Raw genomic sequence first — 27,827 nt, forward strand, 5'->3', positions numbered from 1 at the left:
GACTTTGATGAGTCAAGTTGACCAACTTTTTTGTGATTTACATTCTAATACACCTATACATACATATACACCTTAGCTATTATGAGTGTACTGGTCACATTACTTAGTAGTCAATATAAGTATCAAAAGCTGCCATGAAATAAACTTGGGACAACAAGAGCTGTAAACATGCAATAATCATTAGAACTCTATCTTTTAGGTAGAGATCACTTGATGAATCTGTTACCATTATGGTAAATTTCTTCGTTGGCGGATAACACAGCTGCCTCTTCTTTGTTTTGCTGTTCTGATAAGATGAATTTTGAGAGGCGTGTAACTGCCTGTACCTGCATATTTCAACCACGAATTAAAAACTTATAAATCATGCAGTTTTTACAAATTTTGCTCTTAAGTCAGTGGAATGGAATTCCATGAGACGAGTGAGGCCATTTTTCAGTCACTTGATATACCTTAAGTGTAGACTGTTTGAGCAACAGCATCTGACAAGACTGAAATTTCTAAAGATATACAGCTTGATTTTTATTATTTTATGTCAAATTTTATTATAGGCTCTACCATCAAATGATGTGAGCTCTCTAAAAACTGCAACTAATAATAGTAATTGCATATCAAAATTGCAAAGGCATTTGAAACTTTATTAAGTTAGGGCAAAGATTCAAAATTTTTTAGCTTATAGATTCAAACTCAAGTCCTGTTTAGTACTTTATTCAAATTTGTTGGCTTCATAAGTGAAATCCAGCAAATCGTGAACACTAAATGCAAAAGAAACAATTACCAAGTAAAATAAATTAATTTTTAAATCATGATTATATACAAAAATTATTTATATTCATTATAATTGCAAAATTCCAAAAAATATCAAATTCTTTATTTTAGCGTTTTATTGAGAAAGGATACCTTTCATGAAAGTTTGTTGGAGAGATCTTTGCCAAAGCACTACATAATGGAATTTGCATTCAGCTTGATGACAGTATGCTATAGCCTAGACAACTATTGGGGGAGCACCACATGACTACCCCTAAATCCTACAACTTTGGAGTCCAGGTATCTACACATTACAATAGCGCAATATTCTTCCCACTGGAGGTTAACATCTAGTCTTTTGAGAAGCTCATCTTCACTCGGGTAGACTTTTGCCTGCAGACAACAAGATTGGCTATAATTGCATTATTAACAGTTGTAATAATGATATTTAATGACGAGTGATGAGACAAGAAGGTCTGAAATAGTTTTCATCGATCAACAAGACGCGTAGAGAAACAATGGTTATAGATATAGCTGTGTCAGATGAATTTTGAGTGAAAATAGGAACAAGAAAAAACCAGGCAGTACTAATACCTAGCTATTCACGTGAACAAAATGTGAAACACAAGGCCTGGAGTGATAGCAATAGCGATGAGTGCACTTAGAGCTGTCTACCTAACTAACTCCTTGTTGGCTGGAAAAGTGTGGACAACATTCAACATGCTGCTTTATTGGATTTAGCAAACATCTTAAGAAAGATGCCGTCCATCTAGGTTAAGTAGTTTTGAATGGACAGCAGTGTTGTATCTAGCAACAGCTGCACCATGCCTCAATAATAATAACCACAATAACAATACAATAAAAATGATACAGAAATAGAAAGCTAATCGTGTGATTACTGCGACACCAGAGTTGAATGTTAGGTTAGATTTAGCAAGACCAACACCGAATAAAATATTCTCGAAGTATTTCATCAGGGTTTGTTTGTGAAGAACTAAGTTAAACTAACTGATCACTGTGCACTGTTAGCAATCACTTAACCTTTTTGGTGATTTTGAAATTTTCAACAGAATTTTAAAATTATATCAAGATAAAAAGTGAAGAATAAGAGAAAACCTAGAATCTAGTATATTAAAAGAAAATAAATTTGTGTTGAAGCGAAAGCTTTTTAAAGTTTAGAACTATACAAATTCTTTCTCTAATCAAGTAAAGATCCCTGTGGCTCTGTGTGTTTTTCTAATTTTTTAAAAAACTGTTTTCAATTAAAGTTAAGAGTATAAAGCGGCAACGTGTAAGACGTCATGAAACAAGCTTTCTAGTAAGATCAGTGCAAGTATGTCCCGGGATTGCTCTTGAAGTTGCAAACGATTCTACCTATATTTGGGCAGCATTTCCATAAATACTATTTTAATACTTTACTTTTTAACAAGCGTCCAAACAGACATGATAGTGCGCCACACAGAAACCATCATACATGTATATATATCTGACACTTATGGATATAATATTTGATGGTTTTGATTAATCTTCGACCATTATCAGCCAAAGAAGTTGTAGATGGGAACTCGTCAATTATTATCTTCCAATAATTAGTGTTTGATCTGACCCCCCCCCATATATGTAGTAAATACAGGCTTGCACCAAACGAATCCTTATGCTGAAGATCAACACACAAGTACGTCTAAATAGTAAATTCAATATTAGCTCAATATCTGTTAAAAAAAACAAATCTTGCATACCTTGAGAAATTAAAAACATTCAAATAACAAAACTTTATTTTTATTTTGATATTTGGAAACACAAAATTCATTACGCCGCTGCCAACTGCTGTCACTGAGCCTTGAACTTAACCAAAGATGAACCAATCCAATAAAGATGTTTAACCACTGCTTCCTCTCAAATATATAATAGAAGGGGACCAACTAGTGAATCTACGATTAGGTGCTTGAGGTACAAATGCAACATATTTATATGAACAAACGCATAGTTTGTCTATGCTAGATATTGCAGCGGTCTCATTTAAAAGTTCGGTCTATCCATAGCTAAAACTATGTCCCAGTTTTAGACGCAATCATATTTAAGTAAGCGAATTTTTTTAGCCAATTTACCATGATTAACATTTATAAAATCATGGCCTCTGATCTAATAAACACTATCAAATTTACTGCAGAGCCTGTAATCTAACAAATGTAATATTCACTGCATAGCCTGTAGTCCTACAAAATCATATTCACTGCATAGCCTGTAATCCAACAAACATCATATTTACTGCATAGCCTGTAATCTAGCAAGCATAATATCCAATGTATAGCCTGTAATCTAATAAACATCATATTCACTGCATAGCCTGTAATCTAGCAAACATAATATCCAATGTATAGCCTGTAATCTAATAGACAATTCAAAGCATTTACCTTTAGTGCTATAATATTAATCATGTTGTCATCGAGATACTTTGCAAAAAACTTCCGATTGATTTGGATGACCTCGCAGCCAGCTGACACAAGAGCTGCCGGCTCCCCTCTTTGATTAGGTGGCAGTAGCGAGCGCATTCCCTGTAGCCAATGTACAAACAGTATAAGGCTATACTTGCACACATTACACGACGTACAATACATATATATATTACATGACGATCAGTAACACTGATGAATGCATTACACTCAGAATCTTTGTGAATCTTCAAAAGGTGTCTCCACAAGTCAGCGTTACAAAGAACCAAAGTTGACTCGAGGGTATTTACCCAAATGCACTAGCAGCTATACAGAGTAAACATGAACACTGAAGTTTGTTTGTGAAGTTTTATATGAAATCATATCCAACGAAGCTACAGGGCTTTTTGCCATAGGCAATGACAGTACTTTATTCCTAAAAAGGATTTACATTATTTGTTAACTATTAATCACTAGTAAACTCGCAGTCACACACACTGTGACAGATCGTCATCTCTAATAAATATGTGCACAATTATTCAAAGCCATGGCAAGGTAGTTAAGTGGTGCAGATGGCAAAGGGCTTAACTGGGATTCTGACAATCTGTTGTTTCTCAATAACTTAAAGTTTGTAATGTGGTTATTTTAAAGGTTTGAAATACTGAGTTCTTTCAGTGTTTGAATAACAATAGTAGTTTATTCGTAACTTGAAATCAGACTGATGGGTACAGAATATGATTTTATTTAGGGTATATAGCAATTTGTTAGCTTTATAGCTAGGAAAAGCATAAATATCAAAAAGCTTTAATGAATAATACAAATATAGCCTTTAGCTTTTCAATAATAGAATACTTGATTTCTTTGCTTTCAAGTATCTCAACACTATCCAAGTTCAATACCCAAGCAGTAAAATCTTTTTCTTAACGTTCTTAATGTGGCTTTGAACAGACGGACACACACGGCTCTTATTATAGTAAAGATTTTACCAATTTTCTGAGATGCTAAAAGTTAGCTGACTATTAGCAAAATCAGGTGAGACACCTAGTTTGGATTTCATCAGAAGCATGCATTGAGTGCATTAGTATTTGTATCTGTGTGAAATGCCAGCCTGCATTGTCGCCTCTGAGGAATGAATTCATAGCTTCAAGTCTAAGCATCTCTAATAGGAAAGTCATGTGGTTTTTAATCTATTGTTTGTGACAACATGGTAAACTTTAATAAACTTTTTCATCATTGGAGGTTAATCGATCGATCGACTGGTCAGATGAAACTAAAGAACAATTCTTGAAAGAAACATGTTTCCCGTGATTTAGCTTAGAAAATCAGTACTGTATTTACCCGATATGGCTAAAAATTAAAACACACATTAAAACATATTAAAACACATACATTAATAATTTTGACTTACCATTAACAGGCAGAGTTGCTATCGTAAAGCAACCAATACATTTTACTTAAAGGTTTTGACAAGCATTGAAGTGTTGGTTTGATTGTGAGAGCATAACTCCAATATTTGCAAAGTCATGTTCATATATGAGTTTCAGTAGTCGTATCAGCCTGCTAAAACTTGTTTCCAGAGTTAAAATAAAGCTAAGACTAGATTTTCGTACAAAATCTGTTTTTTTTAAAATTATTATAATTAACTTTTTTTGTAAAAAATCTATGTTATTGCAGACTCATTGCAAAACAATTATTCACTTACATGTATTTGATCAGCTATTTGTTTTTATGGTAAAAATCACACAATGCATTTTTAAATAATTTTCAAATGTAAGTCGTGTAACGTACATATGTTCCTCCTGCTTGAAGTGAATCAACTTGCACAAAAGGTGGGACTGTCTTTGTCATTGCAGTTTTTCGCAATCTATACATATCAGTTTCCTCTTCTGGAGTTGAGCTGCAAGTCAGTAAAGCTCATTTCAACTATCCATACTGCTAGACGAGCTATGTGGTGTTGCTACGACAGTGTTACAAACTTGTAAAAATGAGTAACTCTACGACAATAAACCATTATATATTTAATAAGGCCAATTTTAGAACTGTGTTCATAGTATTAGTTCTGTAGCAATACCAACAGAAATGTGGATGCTGGTGTTAAAAATGGCTGATTTCTTTGATCAATTATTTTATAAAAAAAAATTGTTTTACCGCAATCTTTTATGCCTTATAAATTTTATTTAGTTTCATTAGAATTAAATTGTGTGTTAAGTCCAAAAAGGGGACAAAGATTTTAGTTCACATTTTCGGAAAATTAATAAATTAATTGTCCAATCTCAGACCTTATTTTATTCATTCCACATAATACTATTAATATATCCAGTAAATATATAGAAATAGCTCACCATGCTTTGCAAGAAAAAAATGTATAAAATATCGTATAAAATTCTACAGAGAATTGGAATGTAAACATTGTCTTTTGCAAAGAACCAACCATTCATAGGGATTTTTGCACATTATATCATGAAATGTTGTTTGCGTAAACAGAAAGTTTCAAATTTAGTTTCAACTTTTGATGAGGATGATAACATCGTTACTTGCCTAGATGGTTTGGTTGTATGGGGTCTTTGTGGTTTTGGTGCTGTCTCATTCTGTGGCAGCTGACACGCTGTTTGCGCCCGATTTTTGCGACAGAATTGTGATTTCTTAGATTTTTCTGTCTCCTCATCTCTCCTTTGGTCAGCACCATCTGAGGCAGCTATAGTGTGTTTTCAAGCTTCATATTAAGTGAGGTATATTAATAAAATTATGCATGAACAATATTAAAGATAACAAGCATTTTATTGTTGAAATTAGAGTATTCCAGTTCCTCATTCAGTTTCTCATTGAAATCAGTAGCGGTTCTTAAAAAAGAAATACTCGGTTTTTAAAGTGAATAATTACAATAAATTTTTTAATTTGATTTTGTTTCAAACCGTAATGGAGTACAATGTTGATATTTTTGTAATTAATTGATTGGATTTACTTTTAATAATCACTGTGTTACTAATCATGGAAAAAAAGAAAAAAGCAGACCATGCTGGGTAGACAAATATTTGCTTACAGCAACAGAAAACTCCCATAAAAGCCAAAGATACGAGGGTCAGTCAATAAGTAGTGGGAATTTGGTCATAAATTTTGTTCTATTTTATTTAGCAATTTAATATTTTCTAGACTTTTATAAATAGGAGTTCTCATCCCTTACCTAAAAATTCATCATTTTAGTGATTCAACTTTTTAATATTATTTATATTCAAAATGGAAGCCAAGCTGAAAACATGCGCACTCATAGAGCAAAGAACTGTTATAAGATTTTTGAGAGCTGAAGGTGTAAAAACAAGAGGCATACACAGAAAAATGAAACAACAATATGGGGAAAGCTGTATGTCACAAACAAGCTGCTATTGGTGGGTTGATTCTTTCAAGAATGGGCGAGAAGACAACCTCTCCTGTAAAGAAGAAGTTCAAATCTCAGAGAACGACACGGAAAGTAATGCTCACAGTATTCTGGGATAGAAAGGATCCTATAACTTGGGATTTCAAGAGCCAAGGTAACACTGTTAACTCTAAAAACTACTGTAAGCTTCTGGCTCGGGTGAAGCAAGACATAAGGAACAAGAGAAGAGGCCTCCAGAATAGAGATGTCGTGTTTCACCAGGTCAACGCCCACCCACATACTGCTGCCCATACAATGGCCAAAATTGAGGAACTGGGCTAGGAGGTGTTAGTACACCCTCTTTATAGTCCAGATCTAGCACCAAGCAATTTTCATCTTTTTGGACCATTAAAGAACCACATGAGAGGCAAGTGCTTCACAACTGATGCAGCCATCATGGAAGCTGCGCGCAAATGGTTTAGAACCCAGCGGCCAGAATTTTATTTCTACAGGAATTGAGAAACTTCCAGAAAGGTGGAACAAGTGCATAGAAAAAGAAGGAGATTATGTTGAAAAGGGAACAAAAAATTGTAGCTATATCTTATTGTAATAAAATGTTATGACAAAATTCCCACTACTTATTGACTAACCCTCGTACATTATAAATTACAGAACTGTTTCAACCTAAAACATCGCATATTGCATTGCCTAGTGTAAGTGCTTTCACCATGAGTAGTTGAAACCCGCTGAAGGAATTGAAATTTTGTTGTACGGTTTAATTTAACCAAAGCCTCATAGTAGATAAGAAAGGGGACAAAATGTTGAAATGATCTTCACAGATGTCATTTATTACCTTCACTAGATGAGAGCTGTACTGAGCTTTTGGATCTGTTAACATTTTCTATTGCAGGCTCTCTCTGTGAGCCCCTTGAAATGAGCTGAACTCTCTCAGAAATTGACCTCGAATCAGCTGCCAGATTTTTAGCACTAAATGCATTGAGGGAGTAGCGAGATGCATCTGAAATACACCCTCAAATAATCCATTAAACCATTAAAAGTATGGCTATAAAATCGAAATACACAACATGCAAGGGGTAGAAAAATGTCATATGAAAATACCAAATATAAAAACTGAAAGTATTTTCAATTACGGTCTAGATGCAAAAACTGATGAGTGGAATATTGCTCACTCGATTCTAACATCGTTTTACTGGCAGCCTCATGCTTTCATAAAAGCTCAAAAAACTTCAAGCATCTTTATGAAGCAAAATGTATGCCATTAATATTATAACTGCTCTAAAAATACTGTGTGAATATAAATTGTTGTAAACCATTTTGCCAGATATGTCCAAAACCCACAGCTCCTAATGAATCACTCAGCCTATAATAGGTCAAAACACCTGTCGTATTTAATGTGCACTCTTTTAAATAGTTTAAATGTGTGCCTTGTTTCCTTTTTATAAAGAATTTGATGAAATACCAAAAATTTTAATTACTTACGGAATTTGTTATCTGACACAAAATCTAGTAGATTTTTTTGATAGACAAAAGGGTCGGTCGAGTCCAGCTCAGCTTGGAGTCGTTTCCTCCTTTGCGCAACATTGATTGTTTTTGTTGTTAGGGCTTTCATTATTCGAGCTTCCCCAGACCTTATCACGTAGATGAACTCTGTCTCACAACTGTTAGCAGCAATTAGTCTTCCATACCTACAACGATCACTGGGTGAATGTTACCTTAGCAAAGCATGGGAAATGCTTTATTTATAAGTAGGCTACCTTTTATATAGATGGTAGCGTGCAGGTTGTTTGTTTTATTAGAGGCTTGTATTATCAGGCAGTCTAGTGTGCCATGAGGGATTCTCAAGTGTAATAACTATAAGTGCAGCTATTCATAAATGCTAGGGGTTTGTTGATTGGCGCAGTCATTGAAATGTTGGTATACCAAGTCCTAAGTTCCAAACCAGTTTCATGTAGTCTTTTTTCCTAATCCCAAACTATGGGCTTGAATGGATGGATACACGCAAAAGCATTTCTTTTATTATAGTAAAGATTGAACCAAAGGCCAAAAGCTATATTTGAGTAAATAGATTGTATAGCCTTGAAACTTCCTTGGACAGCTATCAGCTCTCGGTAATGTTAGGAAGTTAAGAATGAACAATCATTCACTTAAGCCAACCACTTATATTTCCCATATTTATATGATATAAATATTTAACTTTCCAGTTTCCAGCTTCATATCAGTGTTTTGGTTTTGGTATTCTATCAATGCATCAGAAGTGCTACAATCAAAAAATCGTATTTTTGCTTTTACCAACATTATTAGTAGTAGTCCTATAAAATATATTATCCTAATAAACACGAAATTCCTTGTACTAATACAGGCGCCTGTTTAAGTGCCTGAGCTTTACAGATTGGCAATACTTTTCATGGTTAAGCAAGTCTTTGTTTTTAATAAACATATGGAGCAAGCCAGTAACTTTTTTTAAAAAAAGGGATATTAAAATAGGACAGCTCTGACGTTAGAGTACATATAATATTGTTCAAGTTGATCTACTGGGATGAACATTCAAGTGTTTTTGATTTTACTGAAAAGACTGAGGTAACCAATCAAGTCGTTTTGTAGTTGATGTTTCTGTAGCTCAAACTGATCACACAGAGCATCTGAAAGTGATTAATATTCAGGGTGTAAATAGAATATAACAGATATAAACTATCCATCAGTTAACAAACAAATGATGTAGTTATGTGAGGAGTGTGACTCTACAGTACAACAAGTAATATTGAAACTTACTTGAATTTAAGCACCTGCCATCGTCCAGGGTTTTTGATTAGCTCACTAATAGGATAGTATTTGAAAACAAGCACCTGTTTGCAGATTTCGAAAACCTTGGTGGGCTCACCGGCTAATTCAACTGACAGTTCAAATATTTCTTCATAATCCTAAAAACAAAAAATGACATACCGTATGATATCATCGATTTGATGACCCAAATTTTATCTGGTTAAAGTTTTAGCTGAAGCAGTACCCGTAACAAGTACTGGTACTATTCATTACTATTACTTGTTTTAGCTGAAGCAGTACCCGTAACAAGTACTGGTACTAGTCATTACTATTACTTGTTTTAGCTGAAGCAGTACCCGTAACAAGTACTGGTACTAGTCATTACTATTACTTGTTTTAGCTGAAGCAGTACCTGTAACAAGTACTGCTACTATTCATTACTATTACTTGTTTCGAGCACCAGTGCTTTTTACTATCAGTAGTACTTGTTACTATTACTAATACCAATAGCAAGTGAATGTACTAGAAACAAGTACTTGTCACTAATACATATACTTTTACTAGTACATATTACTACAACTGGTACAATCACTTAATAAAAGTAGTAGTAGCAAGTACTTGTATCAATAGTTAATATTAGTAACAAGTACTAAGACTAATAGCAGGTAGTATTACTAAGAAAAATCACTAGTAACAAATAATTTTACTAGTCAAAGTATATGTGGTTGAAAAGAGAGTAATCAATTACATCGGTATTTCTCAATGATATCTAAGCCAAGCTAGGTATAAAAAGAAATTTGGTCAACATACAAACTTGTGGAGATAGAGCAAGTCTACAGAGCTTTTGGTCATAACATTACTCTGCCTTGACATGCCACTCTTCAAGTCTTCTTCTCCAAATTTATCACCAGGCTTTATGACTTTAGGAGAAGACAACTTCTCACCGCTCTCCAGTACTATCAACGACCATGTTACACGTAGTTAAAAATAATTCAAACTGAACACGTATGCGAGTAACTTTGTGACAAAAAGTAAACATGTAAGTTGACAACATGACTATCAGATGACTGAGTTTAGAAGGTATTTTGTACTACTTTGTACCATTAGACGTTTGATAGGTTTAGCATCTGCTACAGTATTATCAGATGCATTGTAAAGCACAACTACAGCCAACCTTCAGCGAAGACTGCTTTAGAATGTTTGTTTGGAATGCTTTAAATGCTTTACTGCGTTATCTAACTATTGAAACAACAGAGCAAAAACCTCTAAGTTCTACAGATTTGAATTAGATACAACATAGAGTCTTTATAGCTCATTTCTTTTAGAAAACCTAGATGCAATGAAATCTGGTTCATGCTCACTTCTAGTTGACTCAAATAGTAGTAAATTTGACAGTTTGTTGGTCATTTGTTTGCTCTCCAGGGTTCCAGTCAACACACTCTACTGTAACTTCTGAGTTTAAGCAAACAACTCTAGTGCCATCTCTGGCTCTCCGTGTTTTACTTGCGCTACTGCATATGTGGTAGCGTATTGGGTCATGATAACATAAACTTACATATTCCATTGAGTACAAAGTAGATGCCATCTGGAGGTAAATCTGTTCGTAAGATGACTCGTTCCTGGAAGTACCTACAGTAAATTTGTCATGATGCAGTTGGCTAATACATATTAATAATGATGGTGAATAAAACATATTTATGCAAAGACAAACAAAAATGCTTTGTTACGCTTACAAATGTTTGCACAATTTTAGCTAAATTGTTAGCTGGCTTCTATAGACAACGAACAAAAAAACTTTTTATGGGTATCCCAAAAAAACTGCAAAAAAGTCATAAAATTATAAAAGAGATGAGAATGGTTTGGTGTAAATGTAGTATGGTTATAAAATTTTATACAACTGATATGTATTATACAGGATTTTAAAAGTTGATTACGATTCAGAAAATAAGGCACCAAAAGTGCTGAACAAACTATTTTAAAAGCAAAAACATGTTGAGTAGTACTCAGGGTTTCTCAATTTGAGTTTGTAAACTATCAATCATGACCCTAAATAAGAACTACTATCAATAGTAGTAGTAATAGCAGTAATAGTAGTAGTAGTAATAGTAGTAGTAGTAATAGTAGTAGTAATAGTAGTAGTAAAAGTAGCAGGAGTTGCAGTAATAGTGGTAGTAATAATAGTAGTGGTAATAGTAGTAGTAATAGTAGTAGTAGTGATAGTAGCAGTAGTAGTAGTTGTAGTAGTAGTAATAGTAATAGTAGTATTAGCAGTAGTAGCAGTAATGATAGTAGTAGCAGTAACAGTAGTAGTGGTAATAGCAGTAGTAATAGCAGTAGTAATAGTAGCAGGAGTAGCAGTAATAGTAGTAGTAATAATAGTAGTAATAGCAGTTATAGTAATAGTAATAGTGGCTATCTCTGCTCACACATACTAACAAGAACTAGCAAAAAGTATTGGTAACAAGTACTACTACTTTGTACCAGTAAAAGGCACTAGTAACAATTACTAATACATTGTACCAGCAAAAAGTATTGTGTCAGTAGAAGTACTTATTACTAATACTGGTGCTAGCGCAAGTATAAACAGCAAGTAGTAAGCCGTAATATTTGTTACCAGCTCTAGTACATGTTACTAATACCAGTATCAAGTACTTGTACTCGAACCTGTTGTTAATACTGCTAACAAGTACTAGTAACAATTACTAGAGAGGGTAACAAATACACAAGTACTTGTTAGTACGAATAACAACTGCTTGTGTTAATCAGTTAATAGGTAATACTATTACTAGTAGCAAGTACTTCCACTAGTCACAATTATTAGTGCTAAAACAAATACCAGTTCTAGTGAAAGTATGTGTGCCTGAAGATAGAATCAATTTTCACTAAATCAAGTCAAAGTTACTTGCGAGCCAAAGCTTTCCAGATTCTCGTTTTGTGAGTGTAAGCATATGAGACCCTTGTAATGGCACACTAATAATAACCGGTGACCACTAAGTAGCTAAGACAATACGGAGTCCTGCTCTCATTAAACAATAATCATAAATGGGGATAAATTCTGTAGAACAGCTACCAGTTGTTATTGAAGCCTTCAAAAGAATTCAAAGTGACATACATACTGGTAATTAAAATCAAGAATATTTCTAGTTTAATAAATACTGCCTCCTAATGGCTGTTTCCTACTTGATTGCAGTATGACGGAGTTGCCTGCTTGCCGATTATTCATCGACGGTTTGTACCGTAGATCAACGGCATCGCCGAGGTAATGCTGATATGTCAGAAATGTTGCAGCTGTCAAGCTTTCCCGATATTTTGCCATGCATCCATGACAGTCTGTGCAATGTGCCCCACTTTGGTGATGGTGATTGACTGTCATGGATTGCTCGATCTATATTTCATTTCATGATTGTTTCTGCGGGACTAGTGTTTTATCATTTTTGCGACTGCTTTGTATAGCAGCAATGCTATGCTAAGACTATTTGCTGATGTAAATGGTGATGGGTCTATGCTAGTGTGAACAATGTTATCATAGACGATCACTGATGTACTGTGGGACTAACACAAACATACTGCGATACAGCGTGTATCACATTTGATGGAGCACCTGCAGGAACTTCCACCTGCCATACTTTATCATCCGTCAGGCCTTAACAGTTGTTTCTTTTACAATTTACAAGATATACCTATCATAGAGTGTCAGCTACAACACTTGTTGTATATTGCCAGCTATGACACCTGAATGTCACAACTATGATAGCTGAAATGTCATACCATACCTGTCATACGTGGCCAACTGACATATTTGTTTCTGTTGCTCGTAGGTATATCCTCGAAATGAAGGTACAAGACGCTTTATACAATGTACACACTCCTCTATCTCTTTCGGAGTCCTTGTACCAGGCGCCTTCACTAGAATGGTTTTGATTTCTTCCGTTAGCAGCGATATCTAAAGAGGAGAACACCAGTTTTGAGGTTATTATTTTAGTTGGCTGAATAAATAGCATTAGTAGCTGAGGATTCTGTTTTTAGTTTAACGACGAAGGGAACTCTTACAAACACGTATTAATTACAGCCATGATGACAAATTCATGCACAGCTTCTTCCTGTGGACAAACTGGGTTTTAGAGTGTTACGGCTGCTAAATCATAGTTTTATCATTGCGGTGACACCTGATAGGATAACTACAATTAGATCTACTAAAAACATCACATTTATTCCTTTAGTTACACCAAGTATTAGATAAGTGTTACTTGTTTACCTATAATATTAGACAATAGAACTCGTGATGCGGTAGCCAATGGGATTTATAAATTATCGATGAGTATATCTGCAGAAATTTACTTATTAATTATCAGTGGGCCAAAATACACATTAAAATGCTAAATACAATAAATGAACAATGTGCTTAGTCATCTAGATTGGCTACCAGTCAATTAACTGAAATAAACCAATGGGGTTCGCTATTTATTGATTCCTATGGCACATAGGGTCAGATATCTTAAAATCACAAAACTGCTCGGAAAGTCACTTTAAGTTGCTATGGTTAAAAAATGAAGGAAAATAGTAGAGCAGCCATCCGTAAGCATTAAAAAAGCTCTGTATCCCTCTCTCTCTCTCTCCTTCCTCTTTCTTTTTCCCTCCTTTCCCGTTCCATAACTCTCTCTCTCCCTCTTCATGTCACAGGCCATTTGCCACACTCTGTTTCATAAACAGACTCAATACAAAAGAACAACTATGCACTTTATTTTACTCATTTGCCACAAGTTAACTTCAACTCGAGACTGTCTAGGTCTAAGTATGACCTACCCCTGAGTGATAGTCATGTTTAAATTGAGCGGCATCAAACTCAAGTTGCTCAATTTCCTTAGTGACTGGGTTCCTCACGGTCGTGATGAAGGAGTGCTTGTCGATTGGTGTCCCTCCAGCACTTGCATCTTTCAGGAACTTCTCACAGAACTCGTACCACTGCTCATCTTTGATAGCGTAGACCAGAAGACTGAAAATGTAATTTGATAATTTGATAATTTTGTAAAAAAAATGACAAAATCATGTTAGGGGTAATACCAGTAATGACAAATACTTTCAATTATAATTTTAAAGAATGCCTAACATTTTTTGATTTACACCGAGTGTCCAGGCCAAAAAACTATAATTTGAACAACTGTTTAATATCGTAGCTCGCTGAAAGCTGATGATATAAGCACCTTGGAGCAGCTTCCAAACCTGTTGTTGGTATCATCAATTATATGATGATGATTACAGACTAAATTTCTAAAGTCTGTGAGATTTCTATGCCCAGTTGTAGTTAGAAAGGCCTCTTAGCTACCACAATCAAATTTCTAAACTTTACCAAAGCCATGAATAGTTTTCTCCAAGTACCCTAAATAAGTCAAAGTATACGTATATACGTATTAGCAAGTAGAGATTTGTTGTCCCAGCTGCACCAGCTCATTTGGCGACAAGAGCATAACACAAAAAAGTACAGTGCTTTACAAAAACAGATTTTCATGAGGGTTTTAAATATTGCATACAAATGAAGAAATGCTAAGAAAAAAGTTTTTCAAACCACTCAACCGATCTTATGTAATGCGCAACATGAAGAACATAAACGGTGCTAGCCTTTGGAGCTGCGGCACTCTAAAAATTGACCAATAGAAAAGCAGGAAAGGTCAACAACGATGAGCTGTGCTAAAAAGTAAACAAATGAAAGTGAAGCAAGCAGTTGACGACAATATGAGCGAACATAAAGCGTTCTTTCAGTTTTGGGGATCAGGTGTTCTAGCAAATACCACAATCACAGTATGTTTACAATAAAAAAGGCATTTACATCGTACATGGTTCTTTTAAAGTTGTAAATTATTCTCTCAAGTAAATGTGTGATTGTGCCAGAGGGAAAGACAATTTTCAAAGTTACAAATTAAGTGATAGATAAAGTAAATAAAACGTTTAAAACCCGTACTCAACTATTCTGGGGCAAGAAAAACTTCAAAGAATGTCACTTTAACCTAATCCCCAAGCATGACAGACCAGCTAACAAATAATATACAGCAAAATAAAATCCTTCTCTGTAGGCAGAAAAGTGCGTACCGGGTACACCTGTGAATGGAGGACAAAGACTGTAGTAAGAAAACATTAGACATAAAAACGAGGAATCCTGTTTGATCAAGAGTTTACTGAGTCTATTGAGAGCAGCAGTCAAACAGTTCTCTGATGAAAATACAATGTAAACAGTGGTGGCCGTTTAAACTTTTTTAATAAGAATAATAGTATCATAACCTGCTAAAACTAAAAAAAGTTAGTTTTTCCTACATTATGCTGCACCAGGCTGCGATGATGGCACACCACCCTCCCCATTGCCACCTGCCTTCCCCATCATGTTTTGCGCAAAAACAGCATCATAGCTACTCAGGTACAACTTGCAATTAGAGCATATGAAATATATTCTAAAGCACCGAGTAGTACCAAATTACCCAAAATCTAAACACCAGTAAATAATAAAGAACAATAATTTTTAATATATGGGACTGCCGCCTGCCTAAAGCAGAAGTCGTCCGGGAAATCCCATGGTGCACAAGAAAGGTGCGATCATCACGACCTCGTGGAATCAACCAGAATGGCTGTACTATCAATCACTTTCTCCGAGCTGTGCATGCAGTACATGCATTGGTTCGAGGTCGTTCAATGCATCGGGATATAAGCAATAACGTCTCACAAATAATATGATGTTCCTAACTTTATATATTGTTATGTATTTATTAGCCAGCAAGCACTAAACTGTTTAACTGAGCTGATTTAAAGAAACTGCTTTTGTAATTAGATCTTTAGAGAAACTCGCAACTAAGTTGTCACGCAAATTTACCTGTTTACGATTGTGATTTATAATAGACTATTTGTTTACTTTTTTAATGTAAGTCAATAGAATTCAATATGGAGCAGCGGATAAGAATCATGAATTAATGCTGAGCATGTCCGTTTCTATTTAAACATTGATTACAAACAATGCAAAGTAGCGATACGAGAGCAGTTATAAGTGAGACGGGGGAGGGAATCGTTGAATCAGCATTAAGATGAGAAATTAGTTATCAACAACCCAGTTACTCGACTGCAACAAACCTTTCTACTGTACTGCTTTTTATAACTCTTGTGCGGAATAATTTGCAAAAAAAATGTTTAAAATAAAATAATTGCCAATTAAATAATAAAATATACTTTTTGTGATATAGGTAACTAAAAACACTAAATGTGGCTATGAAATCACATACTTTCCAGTTAATATTTTTGAATTTCAATACTAAGAAAGATTCCGAACTTGGAGTTTATATACGGCATGTAAAATAGCACTGAGCTTATGTGAACATGCATTTTAGACATTGAAATTGCCAAAATTGAAATAAGCACGATTGGTTCAAGAACTTACAGATATGTCAAAACTGAGAAGGAATGCTAATATTTTTCTACACAAATAAAACAGTAGATGTTAAACAATGGAAGTTTGAAACTCAATGTAAATAATTTTTAAGACAACCAGGAATGTGCATATGAGTAGCCAATGTCCTAGTTTAACTTATGGAAATGAAAAGGTTATAAGTGCCAATTATCTTCAGCTAACATAACAGAAACAAAAGTTGGTTTCATCAAAGGCTGATTCACATTATATCGCAGTATGTCGGTGGTCTATTTTTGGTGGTCATAATCAATCATGTGAACTGAGGGCCGATAGCATCGCGAAGCAATGCAGATACATCAGGAAAGTTTGCAGCTGTTAAACTTCCCCAATATTTCGCCGAGTATCGATGACAGATTGTATATTGTGGACCGCTTTGGCGATAGTAATTCTCAGTCGCGAATAGCGTGATTTATTTATTTTCGCTTATGATAGTTGCTGTGAGCCTAGTATTTGATTCGAGCATTTAAAAACAAAGAGGTTTTTTTCACACAAAAAAAGAAGAAAAATAACCACACTACATCACAGAGTATTTGCTGATGCAAACATGGATGGGTTTGTGATAGCGTGAACATTGTTATCACCGACGATCACCGAAGTATTGTGGCATTAACGCTGACATACGGCGATATAGTGTGAACCTGTGAATATAATGTGTCAAAGATTAACCTTACGAAACATTTCTCTCTTATTAATAGGCTGGTTTGTACAGAGCGGAGGGCTCAGGCCTTGGGTGGCTTTTAAAAGTTTAATTAGATACAAAGAAACTAACTAATATCGTCAAAAATGTACACTTTTCCTTCAAAATACATGTAATAGCCTGTGGCCAATGGTGATAGCTCTATTTTGCTGCCAAAGATGTTCATTTGTTGAACCCTACTCGGAGCATGTAAAAGCATTTTTAATATATCTGATCATATATATGAGAATATGCTCAGATATGATATTTGAATGAACTACTTCCTCATCTCAACCCTACAGTATAATCTTCCTTTGATCATTAGTTGCAAATTAAATGGCACATCAAAGTATATAAAATAATGACACAGATTTGATACAATACTCTATGGTAGGAATGAATGGTTACCGCAGATCCTTCTGCAAAAACATCAAAAGTTATTCAATAATCCTACATTCAACAAAACAGAAAAAAAGTTTTAGAATTGAGGGTTCGGAGAAGTCACTACAACAGGTGTAAAATAGCCTCAGTTCCAACTACTTAAAGACTGAGAAAGAACTAGAAAATCAATAACTTTCCATTTTTCTAAACATTCCAGAGTTTTTGTTTTTAAGAGATGTTTATTATTGCTTATTAAGACTCTTGAGTAAGATTATGTATTTATTGATTATTTATTGATTAAGATATATTTATTATTGTTTATTAAAAGATATTTTTTGCGACAGCCTTTTTGGCAGCACTTGCAAAACTGTTTTTAGGTAAACATACTTTGCCAGATCTGTTAATCATTCCGTTTAGCTGTACACATCTATACATACAGTAGAATCTTAGGCTAATATGGAAAATCACTCACTCTCTACAGACGTTGCAGACTGTCACTAGCAGTTTTACTAAACGAGCTCCTCTTCTGAATCTCTGGAGGGGCTAAAATAATGAAATCGCCTGTTCTAATGTATGTAGAATGACAGTCTGAAGTCTTCATGCAGCTAGCAAACTAAGTAGGTGAAGATAATCACGAAATGATAACAATAATACTAGTAAGAATAACAACAGTAGTAAGAACAGACAAAGAAAAAAGATGAGGACAATGACACTTCATTGATTTTTGATTTGACTTAAACTTTTGATTTTTTAACCACGAAACAGCTTATTTATAAAAAGTCTTTAAAGAACAAAATATCTGTTAATTTCAGAGAAAAAGTCTCTGCACCAAATTTAAGCATGAAATGAAAGTAATGAACAGTAGAGAAGTTGAAAATGTATAATAAGAATACAAGTTATTGTCGGCACATTGCGCTGACTGTTTTGCACGATATTCAAAGGGGCCATGATATGGCGCTCCCTTTGCATACCTTCTACCTTCGGCTGCTAAACTAAGATTAGTTATGGGAGGACAACTCCAGCTATGATGCACTTGCTTTATACCACAGTAATCTCATATTTGTCATGTTTAACCAGGAGCTGCTGTCTCCGTCAAAAGTGAAAAACCGCAAAACATAAATTAATAAACTCATTTCTCATAGTATAACTTTTTAAAAATATTTAAGCATTTTCCTTTTTTGGTTGCATTCATTAGATAAGTTTGAGAGACAAGAATGTTTATAAATGACCTTGCCCAGACCTTTAGTAGATTTTATCAGAAAGTAATAGGTAGTATTTTTCTATCATTTGTGATTGTTTGTGATGTTTGAAGTGATCTGACTACCACAATGTTTCGAGATTAAAATTGAGAAAACTTGATCACCATTAAACTGCTCAGGTCAAGCGAATGTGCAATTATGACATCATATGTCCGAAAAAACTGACTAAGTAGACACACATGATGCTGTAATATAAACACAATAGCTGATATCAACTCTAGCAATGTCACCGACTAGTGACATCTTGTCGCACATATTTTTCATCTGAGCGTTTTGACGCAATCAAGTTTTGTTGATTTTAATATTGAAACAACCCGGCAGTCAGATCACCTCAAACATTAAAAACAATCGCAACTGATATAAAAATAACGATACTTTTTGAAAAAATTTATTAAAATTATTTTGCAAGTTCATCTTGAAAAGCATGCTCAAGGGTGTCACAATTACTTTGCACTTTACAAAACGTGACAGGAAAATAGTGAGCTGCAATTACTGCATCCGCAATGATGCTAATGGAATGATCTTGCTAAGTCAGAATATGAGAGAAATTTATGTATTTTAAGTACTTTAGTTATTCTATTTCTATCTATCTTTTTTAATTTTTAATTTTTATTAATAGATATTTTTATCCGGTGTAGTACTGAAGCTGCAAAAGCTGAACCGCGAAGAAGTAAGAATATTTTTGTACTCAGCAGGATTTTCTTCCACAAACTAAGTGAACCATCAGAGTGCATATCAAAAACTGGTTATCTTTATCGGATGTTTCAGTTTCCGTAGCAACTCAACCACGACCTGGTTTAAAAGTGGCAGCTTACGGTGAGGCCATCTTTTTTAGTAGTCTTGAATATTCTTTTAGTCGAATCAGTTGAAGCTGACATGACTGACTTTGAGTTACTCTTCATCGCCTTTGCTTTAGGTTTTTTCCTTCGTACTTGAGAGTATGCCTCCAGGTTCAATGTCTGTATAAGTCACAGGTCGATAAGATTTAAACTTCAAATCAAATATGAAGTTACAAATACAATGGAATATTATTACGAATGACGGGTCAAAGCTCGCACTGGAATACATAAAATGATATTATTGCAGGAAAATTGAAAGTGAGAAAGCACAATTTGAGAACGTTGATAGTAACGAATGCATAAGATATATAAAAGATAATTGAGCTCTCTTTGAATGCAAGCAATGACACTATATATTGCCATGATTAGCTGGCAAAAATTCTCTTTAACATCTCGAAGCTCTGTCTTGTATATAAAAGCAGGGCCGCCGGATCATAGAACATATTAACAACTTACAGTATAATCTACTGTGGAAGTACTTATAATAGCACAAATCCTTTTGAGCTGAATATCACTTTGAAAATCCAAGCTTGTAGAACTCGATGAAAAAACAGCAATCAACTATCAAGAGGTTTTTTCGCACTCATTAAAAGAAGAGATGTTTTAAAGGTAACTGAAGAAACATAATGATTGCAGTACACTGAGTCTGATAGTGTGTATATTTGTTATGAATAGAAATACTAACGGTTTTAGTGTGGAGCTTTTGGTGAAAAGAAGAAGCTTTCCAGCTTTGCCTATTTTTGATCTTTCACCACCGAGAATTTCAATCAGTGTGTCATTAGATACTGTTGTTCTGTCAGCAGCCATTTTCCATTATTAGGTCAGTTAGAAGTTTCTCTGGTATTTTGGTGATATCTCAAGAACTAATAGTCACATTTATTTGAAACTTTAGAATTACATTGAAAATGTGTTAGAAACAAAGTGCCCAGAATGTTATAATCCTGTGTAACCGGGATACGCAAAAATAAGCAAAACTATGCAGCCGAGTTTACTCAAGCATGAGACATGGGGAAGCAACTTCCCAACCAGTCTTGGCCCAGGCTACACAGCGCTAAAATGGTAGCAGTAAAAACTCTCTTTAAAAACCACCTTTTCAAATTAGCAATAAAAAACTATAAAATATGTTAGATTGTAACTATACATGATGCATTGATGTCTGGAAGTCAAGATGTGAGGTTATGCAATGAATTGATTTCTAGCGCTGAAATAACGTACCTTGTCTTGCTCAAATCAGGTCTATCGTGGTTATCATGCATAAATGTAAAACATGATCAATTATTATTATTATTATTTGGTTTTAGGATCAATTATGAATTATAGATAATATCATTTATATCATAATCATGGTGATCTAGACACGATCAATAAAGAAATGGCTGAACAAAATATAATAGTTTTTAAGAAAAGGAAAAACTTGATGCAGTGAGCTCACATATCAGTAAGATTAAAAATGTAACATATTGCCCAATTACAATTTATCTTAAACTTTAAACACCGTTTGCGTGCCACGTTTGATCTATTGTCAATTCAAAATCTAGAGCAATGTAGAGTCTTTCCTATAGCTAAGAGCAGGGATGGCCGAATGATTTTGGCCATGATCCGTTGCAGCCAAATCTGACGAAATAAAAATCCAAAACGAGCTGAAGATGTGCATTTTTCTTTTCACCATACATAAAAGTGCAATTATTTATGAACATCTTAAAACTAAGCATCAAATACGATTTAAAATTTTTTTGCTTATATATATAATTTGACTAAATATCAGTGAATGAATGTGCTGCCATAAATATGTCTGATATATAAACTATGTCTGATGTCAGTGAGAAAAATGATGAGTGGGCTTTGACTTCACAATACTATAAAAAAGCGGTTTTCTGCTAATTTCAGCAAGTCTTAAAGTTCATGAAAATCAGTATTTGTGAGTTGTGTTCTATGATTGTTTTTCACAGAATTCATTGCTGAAAACAATGAATTAACAAAAATTCTAAGAAAATTTTATAAAAAACTATTTTAAACCAAACTAAAGAAAATACTTCAAAAAACCTTTTTGACAGCTAAATTGAAAGATACTACCCAAAAAAACTACAAAGATTCGGATCTAGCACTGCCATTTGGCCATAGCTGGCTTAAAGGCTTGTAAAAGCATCTCTTGCGGAGTTAGAGTAACCAGCTGCAAGTTTAAACCGGTAAAAGCACTACTAGCGTAACCAAGAGAGCAAAATACTCACAAAACAGGAAGATATAAGACTACTAGTTATAAGTGTATGTTACCTTTGCCAAAGAAGAGCTGAATCTGCTAGGTGATCCAGCAGCTCTACGTCTATTGATGATGTGTCCAAACGATTTCTCCGCTGTCATTCCAGCTAACGTGGAGTTGAAGCGCTTTATTCCAATTTGAGACGGTCGATATAACTCCGAGCTTGACCTTGATCGGCAGTAACTACGTAAAAGTCATTTCGTTTCAATGAGATGTGAACAAGCGAGTTGTGTCAGAGCACTGTTTATTAGCCAGGGAACTGGCTCCTACCTTCGGCAAGAAAATATTCTCACAAATTCAGCTGGCATACATGAAATGTTAAGCGCATGCGTGTGAAGCGTCAATAAATAAACTACAAATGATTTAGTTAACAGTAGTTCTGGTAAAACTAATGTTAGCTAAAAAACGATAAAGATTTTCAAACTTTAAGATGCGGGTTGTAAGAGTGAACTTGTGTGTACTCAGATAGCGTGTCTTAAGGTACCTCTTTGAAAGAGTTGGGGTTTACAAAAGCGGGCAGCTATACCATGAAACACGAGCCAATCTTAAGCAGATTTTGTTACTTTTGTTAAAATCTGTCTATTACAAGTTTATTGACGGCGCTGAGTTGAGATAAACTGAAGGATATATAGACAAAAATTAAAACACCAATTATATCATATACCCAAATTATATATTGTTATATCTTGTTATATCGCATGCTTAACTTATATATTATGTTATACTCCATTGTATGCTTAATTACAAATACTATCTTACGTGCTTACATTATATCATATGCTCAAATCATGTTGTCAATCCAATTGCATTGTATTCCATTTTGCATACTGTATACATATGAGATCCATTTTTATGCTGTATTATGCACTATATTATATCCTTGTAGTATATCTGCTATATCGAAGTGCTTCATATCTTCTACTGGCTGATGGAAATGTTCTATTTACTTTGAATATAAAAAATACAGACTATAAACTATCTTTGAGATTGCAAAACCTTAAAAAGTGTAACAGCCTGTTGTTGGCAGAAAGAATGTACGAGTGTCGGAGGGTACTATTTGTTAACTCGTAGTATCCATCGTTTTTTTTACGCCATCAAGCCCGTTAGCACATGCGGTCGTTCACGAAAAAGCCGCCATATTTGTAAAAAACAATCGTTTTTCTTTTATTTAATAGTACTTTTTGGTGTTGTTTTGATACTATAATAAAAAAATTGCAAACAAAAGCACCGTTTTCAAAAATTCATTGCAAAAGCTTAATGTTTTTAATGATGAAATTGTCTATAAAGATGGCCGACAACGATAAAATGACATCACGAAAAAATGAAGGATTTTGGACCAAATGATAGATGTGAAATTTATAAACTCTTTTGCATTTCCTAAGACGGCTGACGCAAATCGTAAACTCTGTGACTGATAGAATATGGACTACAGTATGGCTAATCCTTGCGCAGCAAGCGTTTATCTCTGAGTAGGTTTGTTTAGAAGATATTCACTTCTACTGCAGATTAGTTATATAACTTTAACACTCTACTGCAGGTGTGAGTCATGTCACTACGAAGATGATTCATACTAGAGTATCAGTTTAACTCTCAGAAGGAACACACTAAATAGACCAGGGCTTCCCGAGTGGCGTGGGAGCCGTTGTTCGCGGGAGTGCAAGCATTAAGCTTGGGCGAAAACAGTGTATTTGTTGTCACGACAAGTTGCCTATGTGAATCCGGATTTTCATTTGCTCTATATATAAAAAATGAATATCGGAGTGCCACCAATCCTGAAAATGATCAGCGCACTTGACTTGCCAAAAAGGAAACACATTTTGATTGAATAATGACAGAGAAGATGCAGGAAAAAAGCCAAAAGATCAAAAAGTGAGCTTTTTATGCTGCTGTGTAAAAACGTTCGACTCTTCTTAGAATGACCTTCGAATAACATATTGTTTTCATATTTACTGGATATGTTTGTTTTTTTATTATGTTTTGAGGCTTTTTTGTTCCATTCAAGAGAAGGGATGCGAGGTTACCCTCGTCGGTCAGGATGAGTTTGGCGATAAAAACAAAGAGGGAGCTCTGATATAGACTGATGAATGAAATGACTCAATAGGTGCCAATTCTGACTCAGCAACATGCATACTTACTTCATTGATAGGTCCAAAGATGTCCTTGAAGTTTTCTTCCTTAAAGAAACGGAGGAAGCCATGGTTATATTTACTGCGGGACGTAAGTAGGTCCTCGAGTTGATTCTGTAAGGATCCGCTGGGTACTTGCTACCATCTCGACGGAGAATGAGAACTGGCAACGTAATGCCGCACGGCACAACTGAATCCATTAAACACTCTAAAATAATCGATATGAATTAATCAGCGTATATCTCACTAACCATTTCTTCAGTTTCCATCTATCAGGACTAACATATTACACACATAATAGCTAAAAATTGACTCAAAGCGATTGATAAGGGTTGAACGAAACAAGAATTGTGTAGTCAGAGGTTACCTTTATCTAAATACAATAGTTGACTTCGGCTGCAGAGGTTGATGAGAGGACAAGAAGAGGCGGAGCACCGATGTCTTTAACCTACTTAATTGTCTGTTGGAAACTTCAGTTCAATATCACTATCGAAACTATATCAGCAATTAGAATGCACCAAACACGAGAGTTCCTTTTCTAATGCCCCCCAGTAAGTAGTCTGCCCACAAATGTCAGGTTATAATATGAGCTAGATCACCCAGCAGTACCAACCTTTCCATTGTTAAAGACTCGAGGTTTGATGGCTGAGCGCTACTTAAATTCCAACATCAAAGTACTGATTCTGTAGACATTTAGGTATTACTGTAATCTCTCTAGCTGTCATGAGAAGAGAAGCCCGAATCCAATTTGGTCTTTATTACTGGCCTTAGTTACGAGTAGCCGCGTGTGTAATTGTGCAATTGTTTTCTTTAGTAATCTAACAAATTGAATGAGTTGGTTTTTATAACAGTAACTCCATATCCAGCAGCTGATTGAATTAAAATTAAATAACAACAACCGAGTCATAAATTATTGAGGCTTGGCTGAAGCGCACACAAAGGCCTTTCTAGTCTGTGTCCTAGACTGAATAGCAACAATGCATGCTTTTAATAGATAGACTGTTGTAGTGTATACTCATAGAGTGAAATAATGAAGATACCACATAGTATAACATCCAGTGTACTGACTGATCAACCAGTAAATCTAAACATGTTATTTAAAAAACAAATAATAAAAAGATGGCAGCTAGATAAATCCAATGTCTTATGCTTAACTTAAAATTTAAAAATGTTTTATAATATCTGGATTACGAAGTAAAAGTTATTTATTCTCGGTCTTCTACAATGACTATCCGCGCGCCCTAAGAATGGCATCTTGCCAACTCGGCCTCAGCTTTATATCCTACCAAAAAGGCAGCTGTCTAATCAACTACTAACAATTTACCAATTAGAATCTGCAGGTCAGGTTAGCTCCCAGACTATGTACACCGAGTAGGATGGTCAGCCGACTTCCCAGACTGCAACCAATCAATACAACTGATGCCTCTGTAAATAGTTTTATAACTATACACAAGGGGATTTAAAAATGTCAATCCCACCATATCCTGACAAGCCCTATGGCTTGCTTACCTAATTAGTGCTGCAATTTGACTACAGTTACATGGTGTGGTCCGTGCGTATTTTAATATTGCTATTTATGGATTTGAATGTTTTTACTTAAGACACTTAAATAAGCTCTTGACATATGCATGAACAAAAAATTATATAGTTTATAATTTTGTTTGAGCAATTTTGTATTATTGTAGGTCTTCCTAAATCATTTTTTTTCTGGGATGTTTCAGACTTTGAAAGGACAATAAAAGCTTTATTACATTTTCAAGACACAAAAAATATCCTTAAATTGGCAAAGTTTGTTAATATTTGATTTTTCATTTAAAATTTGTTTGTTTTAGAAGGAAGGCATTTCAAGAAACTGAAGTAACATATGAAGGTGCCTCCACATGCGCCAGTGTTATGACTAACAAGTGTATAATTGTGGGTGCATAACTCCAAGTAATAATGTACCATTGTTATAAGTCAAGTGGGCCGTCACGATATTAAGTCATGACAAGTAGGCGGTTAAGGTATTAAGTCGCAACAAGTAGGCAGTAAAAGTATTAAGTCACAAGTAGGCAGTAAAGGTATTAAGTCACAACAAGTAGGCAGTAAAGGTATTAAGTCACAACAAGTATAGGCAGTTGACGTATTAAGTCACAAGTAGGCAGTAAAGGTATGAAGTCACAAGTAGGCAGTAAAGGTATTAAGTCACAACAAGTAGGCAGTTGACGTATTAAGTCACAAGTAGGCAGTAAAGGTATGAAGTCACAACAAGTAGGCAGTAAAGGTATTAAGTCACAAGTAGGCAGTAAAGGTATTAAGTCACAACAAGTATAGGCAGTTGACGTATTAAGTCAAAAGTAGGCAGTAAAGGTATTAAGTCACAAGTAGGCAGTAAAGGTATTAAGTCACAACAAGTATAGGCAGTTGACGTATTAAGTCACAACAAGTAAGCAGTAAAGGTATTAAGTCACAACAAGTAGGCAGTTAAGATATTAAGTCACAACAAGCATAAACATATATTATCAATAAGTAGACTTGGCAATTGAAGTAGAGAGTTTTATTATAATGTAGATGATATCTATAGCAGGGATAGATGTTAGACTATTATACTGAAATGTATATAAAGGAGGGAAGTAATAAATAGAGAGTTTAGTTGATAAGTAGAACAAAAAGTAGAAAACAGCTGAGTATCTGTCCACTATTCACCCAGCTTTAACCAATGACCAGTCCAACAACCAGATTAAATTAAGTATAAGGTTGTACTGGTATACTCGAGTACAGAAAAGGCGTATATAATTGAGATATTTAGACAATGCTTGTACTTCTAACATGTCAAAGATTCTATAAAAAATTTCGTAGTACAACATTTGATCGCATCAAAAAATTCTGTCAATTCCCACTTATGTGACAATATTAAGACAAAAAGTTACCAAGGGCAACCTATAGAAGAGACTTACGCAGTGTACGCCCTTAAGCTATGTATGCACTGAATTAACCTGCCATATTTCCTTGGATATGGCCATAAAAACATAAATGACAAGATGTTCGCTTGAACTTTTCATTCAGTATTAAATTGTTTTCACTAAACTTGGCAGTCTAAAAGCACTAGAGACCATGCGTTTCACACACACTCACACACTGAGGTATATTACAGGGTATTCTAGAGCCATTCCTTATGTACACATAACTCTTTGGCAACATACAAAAGGGAGAAGCTATATTAAGCTCATAACCTAAATGGCTTGACAAGATAGAGTTTCTCAGAGTCACTGCGAAATATCGGATGTCTTGTGTAGTGTTCGACTAACTCATCCAAAGATGAGAACGTCTGCTGACCTATCTTAAATACTGTCTCGTTATTGGATGAGCTGACGAGAAAATGTCTGTTTTTCGTTGACGCTTTCACGGACACTGTGAAATCTCCAATCTATAAAAATAAAGTGTTTTAGATTTTTCTATTTGAATCACAACAAATTTTAACACAATACATGCAGTTTTCATTTCAAAGCCTATCTTGTATCTTGTATAGGAGCTAATGGATTAATCAGTAAAACAAA

The 27,827-nt window shown here is 34.7% G+C and overlaps 2 protein-coding genes across 3 annotated transcripts in view; both read right to left on the reverse strand.

Moving 5' to 3' along the window:
* Positions 1 to 627: 627 nt before the first annotated feature.
* LOC137406260 (cyclic nucleotide-binding domain-containing protein 2-like) lies at positions 628 to 22,267 on the reverse strand. Its single transcript, XM_068092799.1, has 14 exons — positions 22,180 to 22,267; positions 19,885 to 20,028; positions 18,283 to 18,353; positions 14,113 to 14,302; positions 13,083 to 13,252; positions 10,865 to 10,938; positions 10,120 to 10,265; positions 9,319 to 9,467; positions 8,029 to 8,234; positions 7,382 to 7,546; positions 5,715 to 5,862; positions 4,965 to 5,073; positions 3,159 to 3,299; positions 628 to 1,137 (listed from the first exon to the last, which is right to left on the reverse strand). The coding sequence occupies exons 1-14, from the start codon at positions 22,264 to 22,266 to the stop codon at positions 991 to 993; spliced, it is 1,947 nt and encodes a 648-aa protein (XP_067948900.1). The 5' UTR covers position 22,267; the 3' UTR covers positions 628 to 990.
* Positions 22,268 to 26,812: 4,545 nt separating this feature from the next.
* Positions 26,813 to 27,827, reverse strand: part of LOC137405738 (cytoplasmic protein NCK2-like) — a 39,644-nt gene continuing 38,629 nt past the window's right edge. For both annotated transcript variants that reach the window (XM_068092112.1, XM_068092111.1), the window contains exon 9: positions 26,813 to 27,697. In XM_068092112.1, the coding sequence (XP_067948213.1) occupies positions 27,497 to 27,697 (201 nt within the window). In that variant the 3' untranslated portion in view covers positions 26,813 to 27,496. The remainder of the gene's footprint in view (positions 27,698 to 27,827) is intronic.

The sequence above is a fragment of the Watersipora subatra genome, chromosome 10, assembly GCF_963576615.1.
Source record: "Watersipora subatra chromosome 10, tzWatSuba1.1, whole genome shotgun sequence".
NCBI classification, from domain to species: domain Eukaryota; kingdom Metazoa; phylum Bryozoa; class Gymnolaemata; order Cheilostomatida; family Watersiporidae; genus Watersipora; species Watersipora subatra.

Bases quoted from the DNA above. Each gene is read 5' to 3' on its own strand.
- LOC137406260 (XM_068092799.1), bottom strand. From the start codon at position 22,266: ATGACAGCGGAGAAATCGTTTGGACACATCATCAATAGACGTAGAGCT. The intron at 10,939-13,082 runs GTATGGTATGAC...AATTTACTGTAG, and splicing joins CAGTTGGCCACGTATGACAG to GTACTTCCAGGAACGAGTCA. The intron at 3,300-4,964 runs GTACGTTACACG...CATTGGCTACAG, and splicing joins TTCAAGCAGGAGGAACATAT to GGAATGCGCTCGCTACTGCC.